This window comes from Triturus cristatus, chromosome 1_2 (genome assembly GCF_964204655.1).
Source record: "Triturus cristatus chromosome 1_2, aTriCri1.1, whole genome shotgun sequence".
In the NCBI taxonomy this organism is placed as follows: domain Eukaryota; kingdom Metazoa; phylum Chordata; class Amphibia; order Caudata; family Salamandridae; genus Triturus; species Triturus cristatus.
The window spans coordinates 557,160,370-557,170,162 of NC_140580.1; the positions used below are offsets into that span (position 1 = coordinate 557,160,370).

Here is a 9,793-nt window from a genome sequence, read left to right on the forward strand (position 1 = left end):
TTGCATATCCTTAGAAATCCAACATGCATAACCATTGGCAAATGAGTAACCAAGAGCTGGTGATTCAACTCACTAAATTCCACAGGATCGACCTAGACAATCAAGTGCAATCAGACACATTTGAACAAGATAGTTATTGAGGCTGCTGAACAGCAAGACATGAAGAAGATTTGTTTTTTAGATAGTGACCTCATAGACATTCAGACACCTGAATGAGCCATCGATTTTGATGTCATATTGTAATTTTTCCTGAGGACTCAGGGGATGCGTAGTCCTTTGTTGTTAGGTCTGTTGTTATATCTTTAATAATGAATGGTGTTATGAATTTTGCTGCTGATTTGTTAATTACAAAGCATGAAAGCGTAATCCTCCGGTCAGTTTCCTTAACAAAATTAAGAAAGTTCATAATCAGAAGCTGTTAACACTTTGCTGCAAAGGACATAAAGTGTTTTGAAATTTTTACTGGTGGTGTAACGACAAAGAAGGCGAGACAGAAAATACTGTGGGGGGGGGCTTTAAATCCATTAGTTTCTGCTAAAATGGGTGAAAATAATCTGACTATATTGTAAAACTTGAAGCCTAAAAAGCATAATCAATTGTAGGTAAAGATGCATTAAGATTAGTATTTATTGTTTAAAATTCCATCACACTCACCCATACATTATATTGACTTTCAGTCCTCTACTTGCTTGTTTGATTACGTGACATCCATTGGAGATCTGGTCTCATTATTTTTTATTTGTTTTTATATTTCCTTAGGATGAAAATATCATGAGGTCCATGCAGCTGTTTGACAACGTAATTTAGTTCTCAAGCACCTCTCTTTTCCCTTAACGGCTACACCTCAACCTACATACTGGACGAACTTTCTCCTTGCTGCACAAACCACATAACAGAATCTCTGAAAGAGACATAATGCAGTTTACGAAATCAATCTTTTTTAAGATTTTTGGTTACTGGGAAAACTTGAGACATAACAAGAGGGACCTCCCCGTGGAAGGTCCTTGTGCCCTGATCCATTGCACCCAATACAATAAGAACTCCAATCCACTATGCCATAGGTTGACATGTCAAGGCTTCGGCTTGCTCACGGGTATGGCAGGTGGATTATTACCAATACTGGACAGCTAAATGCACTAGAGGTAGACTGTCGGACAATTCAAGATGGATCACATTCTTCAGCATGAATTTCATACCTCCTGTCACTTACATGCAGATATTTTATTAACTCTTTGTGGAGTGAGGTGGTCTTCACTCTGGGGTCTGCTAATGGCATACTCCTGCGGAAGCATACCCAGCACTGCTGCTGATACTCTACAGTCTTACATCTGTAACCATCAGGTGTTCTTCAGTGAAACATAATGTGTGACTAGGAGACCTGTTAAAAAATTACACTAAGAAGAAGCATGGCCAGTAATGAATGATGAAAATCTGGAGATTATTGCATGCACAATACTGAAAGGCGTGCCGGAAAGGCAACTGAACATACTATGGACCGATGGACATAGTTAACATTACAAAGGACTACTCACGAACTGCAGCTTATCAAATCATCAAATTGCAAATACGATAAGATCAACCCGAAGGATGTATCACTAGTACATTTTTGCACCAATATCTGCTTGCTGTATCTTTTCTAAGTTAGTTCATTTATTAGAAATTGTCCTCTGAAATCCAAAACTTGAATCAAGTTTGATAAAGAGGGAAGGGAATCCTGCACTGTTGTAAGGTTCCTATAGAGACTACACATCCTGCTTGCTTTGTTGTTATCTTTTTTTCCGGTTTGCATATTTAAGTAGACCTCAGTTACAGGACATGCTTGCGTTATCAATGCTGAGTTGCATGAACCAATTTCAGTTGGGGGGAGGAACAAGTTGAATATAGGTACAAAGGAGATGAAGCCAGTGGCCAAACAACATAATAGAACAAGTGTTTGGAAAGACCATCTCTTACGATGCAAATATACAAAGATGTGGTTGAGGCTCTGAGATTGATTCTGCAGAGTTCCTGCTCATTCTCTTGGCGTTTGAAAGTTTATTATGGCCCGCTTGTGATAAAACACTGGATAGATGTCTTTGCAAGTTTGCTTTCTCTGAAAGAACAAACTGTTTAGAACTGTCCAAAGTCGCATAGCTTTAGAATCCAATAAAAAAACTATCACCGCTAATGTCGGTAGAATTATGTGCTTTCAATAGTCATTAGTAATAAAAATGTTCCTGAGTTCCACATTTCAAATGTAATAGGCCAGCCAATACACAGCTACGTTTGCTAAAAATAACAGATATTGCCCATTTTCTGACTAGACCATGGATTAAAATAATCAATGTGCTTCTCCTGCCTAATAGATCAGTGTGATTTTTTAAAAATAATCTGCCAGTCATGTAGCGAGGCATCCTGTCCTTTGTTTGAAGAAATGGAAGGAGAGTATTGCTCTAGAAATAAGCATGTTATCACCTGAGAACAGGCAGTTTTAGTAGTGCCCTAGGGTGGTTAGTGGTCAGCTTTGCTTTGTTGATTGTTAAGTCGTAGTCACTTAGTTGAGACTTATATTCCATTGCCTCGATCTCAGAGTTAGCATTTTGGACATGTTAGGTTCAATGGATGGGTTTGTACCTATGTCTGTCTGTTTGACATGGAATAGAGCGTTAGATTGTTGTGAGGGGTACAACATTGAAGGACTAAAAAAGATCATTTCATCTGACATAAAGGAGGTGTTATCCTAATACTTTTCTAATTAATTGTCCACACTACATAAAGGAGCAGGAGAAGGGGCATATTCAGTGCTAACTTGCATTTGGTAGCACTTCTGATGTTGTGTCACAATTTTGATTTACACATACATGAACTAAAGATAATTTACAAATGAGCAACCACAGACAGAAGTAACCTTCCCAGAAATCCCTGAGGCAAGCTCAAATGAAATTGACATGGCAGTGAAAAAGAAAACCTTATTACAATGGCAATTTTCATTAATCTTGGAAAGTGGCAGGAGATTGTGCTTTCCATCTCTAGTCATACAGTAACCTATCAAACACTTACTCTCTATTTGAATGCAAAGGCAGAACCTTTTCAGAAACCTGGCCTAGGTCCAAGTTGTGCAGTGATTCTATGTACCTCTTGTCATGAACTCCCTCTTCTACTTGTATTTTCTATAGTTCGCCTTTTCTCAATACTTGTTTTTATCATTCATGATCTCAGTTATTAGTTATTGTCAATATTCTTGTATGTAGTGCTCCCGAGCTTCCTTTGTGGAAGGTCATCCAGGAGGGAAATGTTCTAAACTGGTAGAAAATGTGTTGCTCTGAATAAGACTGGCATTTTATTATGCCAAGAATGACATCATCATGTTCAGCATCGCCTGCTAACACCCCATTCCTTCCAGTTGGAAGTCACTCAAATAATGAGGTACACATCATTTTGAAATCATCAAGTTTCTAATGTGGCACTCCAATGAGTTTGCCTATCTACCTAAAACTTTTAAAGGGAGTCAATCGATAACTTTCATTTGATAATGAAGCTTCTAGGTTCATGATTTGCATGTGGCCCCAGTCATTACTGCCCGGTACTGTGCCCATTACAAAATTAGTTTTATGGTCTCAGCGTAAACACCAAGTAGTTGCTGATACACACGGTCTTTACACACATCAGTAATTGACACTCAGGCTGGAAGTTTTGAAGTGAGATCAGCGACTGAACCGGTGCGGATGCTGACTTTTCTAATACCCTCTAGAGATATGCGGTGGTACGGCTTGCGGGTGGTTGCTGTTACATTTAGAAAGAGTGGATGCCTGGGGGCTCCAGAGTTTCTAGAAACTTTTTACGTGCCCCATCATAATTGATCATCCTAGATCCTGAAACATTGTACAACATCTAAAAGGTAGGAATTGCCTAAACAAATGCATATGGCCTGAACCAAAGGAAGCACAGCTCAATGTCTAATAGGGTGATTTTTCAGAAGCTTGGCAAGCATAGTCATATAGTATAATAGGCTATACTTTGACCCTCAACAACAGCATAGGATAGTATTGAGTGTTAAGCATTAAAACCATACTATTTTAATTTACTTAGGAACTGACATATCACACATGATTAAGGTATGCACAACCCTCAAAGTAATCACATCTGTGTCAGCAAATCTTAGGCAAACCTTAAAGCAACGTGAATATTATGTTGAGACTTCAAATGTAAATATCACAGATTTGATCCAAGATATTCATTATTCTGACTTGTGGCCCTAAGATAAATTACATCAATGGACAATCACTACCAGGATGAAGTGACATGAGTAAAAAGTTTGCCGTCACTTGTATAGGGACTAACACCAACACCACTTAAACAACCCAAACCAAATTTAGCTCCTCGGAACTACACATGATTCAGAACGCCACACTGAATTAAACATCATTTAAGACGAGATTAGTGTGAGGACTAAATAGAATCCAAAAATAAACAATGCAAAATCTAATGAGTTTAACAAAAGCAGTTTCATTGTAAAGATAAGCGATTTGAAGCATGATCTGTTTTAGCAACTGCAAAAGCAAACCTTGGAGTGAAAAGTTTTAAAAAATCCACCCCCCACACCTGCTGGACGGTGGCTTCCTTTACTGAGACAGGACGGTGATGGCAAGAGCTAACGTTAAATTAAAAGGATATAGGGGCATATTATCAAGAACGGCGATAAAATGATCGCCGCTTTATCGGCAGGAAACTGCCGCTAAAGCAGCGATAATGGGCTTGATAATATGCCCTAGAGAATTCCCATAGGATCCCAGGTTAGACGTCTAACCTGGGTTTCAATTGGAATTCTATAGAGCATATTATCAAGCCCCTTATCGCCACTTTAGCCGCAGTTTCCTGCCGATAAAGCGGCAATACTTTTATTGCCCCGTCTTGATAATATGGCCCATAGTCCTTAAACATACAGACCCGTCCTTTAACTAAGCTTTGAAAAAAAGAAGGGTTTTAAAAAGTGTCCACTTAATAATTAATTAGTACAGTAACTTATTATTGAGTTACTAATGTGCCATTTTTGACTTTTCATTTTAATGCTACTGCAGTCAGACCCCTGGACCTGGCACGAACCAGTATTGCTACTTATTATTCATTACGTCTGTCCATTTCTCCCACTTGATTAAATGGAGCATCGCACCTAAGGTTGACAGTTGCAGGGAGCCTTCTTCGGGAGGGGGATACAGGTGACGGAGAGGAGGCGGCGAGAAGGGCCATCACACTACGGGCAGTTCACACCACTAGCTATGCCAGGATCGCAGGCTAATGTGCTATTTTTCTACCATTGCTTGGATGGAGATCTAAACCGTAAAACTGTACTGTGGAGGATTTATGCCAAAAGCAGTTGTAAGGGTGAGCAGCAGACCTTGTATTCCACCCCCCTTGTGATCACCCCTTTCTCCAGCAGTGCCAGCCCCTCCAAGTGTGGCTCCTCCAAGCCTGATCCAGCATGGAATCCCTCCTGTGGGGATTGCCTGGTTGCATCAGCTGCTGGTGAGAGGAGCTAAAAGGATCTATGAGTAAAGATTAGATAGAGAGTCAGAGCACAGTCAGATGGCTGGGGGGTCGTTGGGGAGGGGGGTTTTCCCTGTCATCTTCCTGTCATCCCATTAGCCTTACAAAACATGTCCTAAGCGCACCCACCGCCTTGCGGCACATGTTGGATTATAACGTTCTTGAGACGTTTCTTCAAGGGTTAGTCTGCCTACTGTGTAAAAAGATGGCAATTATTAGGGCCTGGTGATGGTGTAGAGGAGTGGGGCTCATTCAAGAAGAACTTAAAGTGGTGGATTAACATGGCTGCATTTTTTTCTATTAGGGCCTGTCTCCAGTCATTACCTGTGATAACCCTTGCAACCATAGACCCCAAGACGCAACACTTCTATTGCCCCAGTGGAGGTGCAGGCGAAGGCATGGTTCTACCCACAGTCCTCTTTTTCATTACACAGGGTCAGATATAATGTTACCCTTTGTGCCTGCCAGAGGGGTCTGTTCACAGACAACAAGAACATTTTATAAAAGTGGAGTCCTGCAAGAAATTTGGTAACTTTTACAACTAGTTTCAGAAGAGTTTAACTTTCTTTTTGTCCTGTAATTGTCCCATTGCTATGTTCAGCATAAATGAAGCTGTAAAGTCCATGGGGAAATGTTAGTGTTTCTCAACTTGCACCCTACTTCCTCCTCCTGCATTACTGATGGGATTACAGTTTCTGGAAACTAAACTATTCCCCTTGATAAAGACTCGCCGGAGATTTAACTAAATTGCTGAACATTTATAAAGGTGTGTGCTGTGCAAATCACGGTGTCATTGTGACGTGCATTTATATTTAGCTTAAATGTACATATATTTCTCTCCCCTCCCACTCCTATCAGTGCGCCACAAAGTGCCCAGTTACTTAGTAAGGACTGAAACTGTTTCTGAGCCAATTTAATTGTAGAAATATGTTTTCACTGAAACTAAGCACAGACAAGTCTACGGATTTGTGGCATTTTTGCCATTTCCTGGAGAATTAACTAGGAAGATAGTATAGGTCTAAGAATTCCCTTCTACATACGTCGTAAAATCTGTAACCTCAACGGCAGAGGTGATGAAAAGTCATTGTGAGCCATGTCTGACCACTTCTAAATTGGGTCTTGTCTGGTTTGGTTTATATGCCTTGCACATCCTTTCACATCTACTACCAATACAGTACTGCACAAATATTTGGATTAAAAAAAGACCGAAAGGAAAAGGAAACAAGCATTTGCAATGCAAAAGGTCTCACATTTTTTTTAGAGTTAGAGCTATTGGCGTTGTAATGTAAATGTTTTTAACTTATTTGTTTTGTAGTGAAGTGGGTGTATATGATGCCAATTTTGTGTTTTACAAAGCATCTAAAAGGAAGCGCACTTAAACAGAACAGGTTTATTTGCACATAAAAAAACCATGTTCACCCCAATGGAGCTTCTTGGCACAATATATCAGCTGTTCGTTGTTATCCAATTCAATTGTAATCATTTCACTGAAAGGTGAGAGGACACGCCAGGATTCAAACCCATGCCCCTCAGGGTAAAAAACTGATGACGGACATGGGTACATTCAGTTAATCAGCGGCCAGACCCAGCGAAAGTGCAATCCTGTGAAAAAAAGGTACCTGGATAAAAAAAAGGCAACTTTTAAAAAGTACAGCTAATTAGACCCGAGCTTTTGCGGGGTCCAGGGAGGATCAGAGCGCTGACTCATTTTACCAGTAACGGAGCACTCTTCACGTGGAAATATACAGCCGCAGCCCGTTCAGGTAAGAGCGGTGGGGCTAGGTGAGGGGGGATTTCGACGGACGATGAAGAGAGAAAAATAATTATTTATTTAATTTCCCCTTGTCATTGTCTGTCGAAATCCCCTCTCACCTGGCCCTACCGCTCTTACCTGCACCGACCACGGCTGGAAATGTAATCGGTCCAGTCCTTTAGCAGAGATTGTGTTGCCCATGCACAAGATGCTTACAGCCCATTTCATGCCCCCATTAGTAAGAAGTGGCTACCGGCAACCCTGGACAGGAGTACATTTTTTTTAACTTACAGCCATTCCTTGGATTTCTCTTGCCAGACCCAGGATTTGCCATGGCTGCAAGAAGTGGAGGATTGAACCGAACCTCCTATCACACACACTCAGCTACATAGCAACCCAGAAGCCGTTCATCAAGTTCTCTGCCCCAAAACTGCAACTCGATAAATCTCACAAGCTGGCAACACAGAAAAGCACATATTAAGGAGGATATGCAGTATGCTTCTGGCTTCACAAATGGCCCACAATGTGGCCATATTGCTTTGAGGCCGATTTTACAAAGCCAGGGGCACAAAGCTTGTCCCGACTGAGGGCGCCTCAAAGGCTCGAGAGAAGAAACAGTGAGAAACTTTAAAAAAGCAAGGGGAGCTGCAGTGTGCCGCGAGGCAGCTGGTATCTGGGGAGAGATGCAGCTAGGAGGGTGAAGAGCACAAACCCACTCATGCACTGGCAAGAGTTGTGCTGATAAAAAAAAAAGTATGGCCGCCATCTTAAATGATGAAACGCGGCGGTCGCCCTGTTGATAAAAGGAAACATGCTGCATGCCTCCTGAAGTGGCTGGTTGAAGTGCGGTTGGAGAAATGTGTAGCTGTTGTGTCTCGAAGAACAGCTATGAAAAAGGGGAAGTGTGGTCACAGTCATAAAAGCTGGAGAACGTGTCACGGTACACTTTGGCCATGCTGGCGATTAAAAGTTAACGCAAGCCCATAAAAATGCATTACCATTATAGAATGTATGAACTGTAGCGATTCCTACATATATTTTATGTTCGAGGAAGTGCGGTCCGGGAAATGCGTAGCTGTTGTGCCTGCAACAACAGCTACGAAAAAGTCATTAACAAAAGAGTGCTAACAAACTGTAAATAAAACTTACACTCACATGTAACGGGCAGTCCTCAGTGGAGGTTAAAACTGAAGAAAAGGAGGGACTAAGGAGAGACTACTGAACACATTAGCCAAAGAAAAAGAAGTCTTTCTAAAAGACAGTCAAAGGAGGCAATTAAAAACATGGGTGGAAGATGGGTGGAGCTTAAAGCCCATATTCTGGATACAACATGTCTCGAAGAGACAGCGCATGCGCTGCCTAGACGACACCTAAAAACAAAATAAATGGTACCAACCATGGTTCTGCTCACTAAAAAATAAACAGAATGACAGAATAGGACACAAATGTGTCTTAGCATGGCACTTTACAGTCTCAGGGACAATATTTGTCTTCCTACTGCAGGGTTGTTACCGATAACAAGGTACCCTTAGTAGCAAATATCACTGAGATCTATGACATAGTCACCCTGCGTGAAACATAATCTGTGCAGCTATCTTTCCAGGAAAAAACATGGCTGATATATGTATGTCTTTGGAATGTATCATTTGTATTGCCGTCAAACAGGTAAACAAAGTAAGCATAAAAGCCCAGCTATAGTATGAGCATTGGTAATATGGGGTCAGCTGTCCTGCAGCTGTGGTATAAATCATACCAAACTACACAACCCCTCTGCTTAATTGAAAACTGAACATCGTTTAGACCTGCATTAAATTTAGTGCCACATATGTACACTCGTCCATCTATCCTGGTCCCTAATTAGAGAAATTTCAAAATCTTCTCCGTGCCTCTAGTGAGGACTCCTCTCTGTGTGAGCCCGTCAAGTGGGTCCATGTCAAAGAAAGGCATTCGCCACAATTGTGCGGATCTACAGCTTCCCTCTGCCACAACATATCTCTACATGACAATGGTTAATTGAGTACACCATTTGGCACTATCAGGACTTGGTGCTATTGAATAAAATATCTTAATCCTATAGCAGATGGACCACATGCACAGACCGGTAATCTCTGCAGATGTTTACCTGAGCTGACAATGATCTGAAGTGTTATCTCCTTCAATGTCCCAAGCAAATGGCTCTATCTCAACAAACTCGCCACTTTTCTCATGATGTTCCATGGAGCTGCAGGAACCATGGACCCACACGAAAATCATAGGCATTCGTTTGGCAGCAGATCATTGGCTCAAACTGGCATGCCCCTTACTCAGGAGAGGCCTCCAAATGCCGCTGTTAACTGGCAAGCAGGAGCAGCAGACAGTATAAGTTGGTGTTTTGTTCCTGATTTTGGGCAGTTCAAAGGCTTAAGGATAGGAGTTATTGAAAGGGCATTAGCTTCCTGAAGAAATCTATCACCACGTTTGCCCTAGTTTACCAATAGAGCAGTACTATCACCTTGAACTTAGCAAGTTAGGCCTGAA

At 41.3% G+C, this 9,793-nt stretch overlaps 1 protein-coding gene across 1 annotated transcript in view; it reads left to right on the forward strand.

Moving 5' to 3' along the window:
- KCNIP2 (potassium voltage-gated channel interacting protein 2) overlaps window positions 1-4,622 on the forward strand; it is a 95,449-nt gene extending 90,827 nt beyond the window's left edge. Inside the window, exon 8 of the mRNA XM_085606451.1 lies at window positions 760-4,622. Within this exon, the coding sequence (XP_085462577.1) occupies window positions 760-807 (48 nt within the window). The 3' untranslated portion in view covers window positions 808-4,622. The remainder of the gene's footprint in view (window positions 1-759) is intronic.
- Window positions 4,623-9,793: the final 5,171 nt, after the last annotated feature.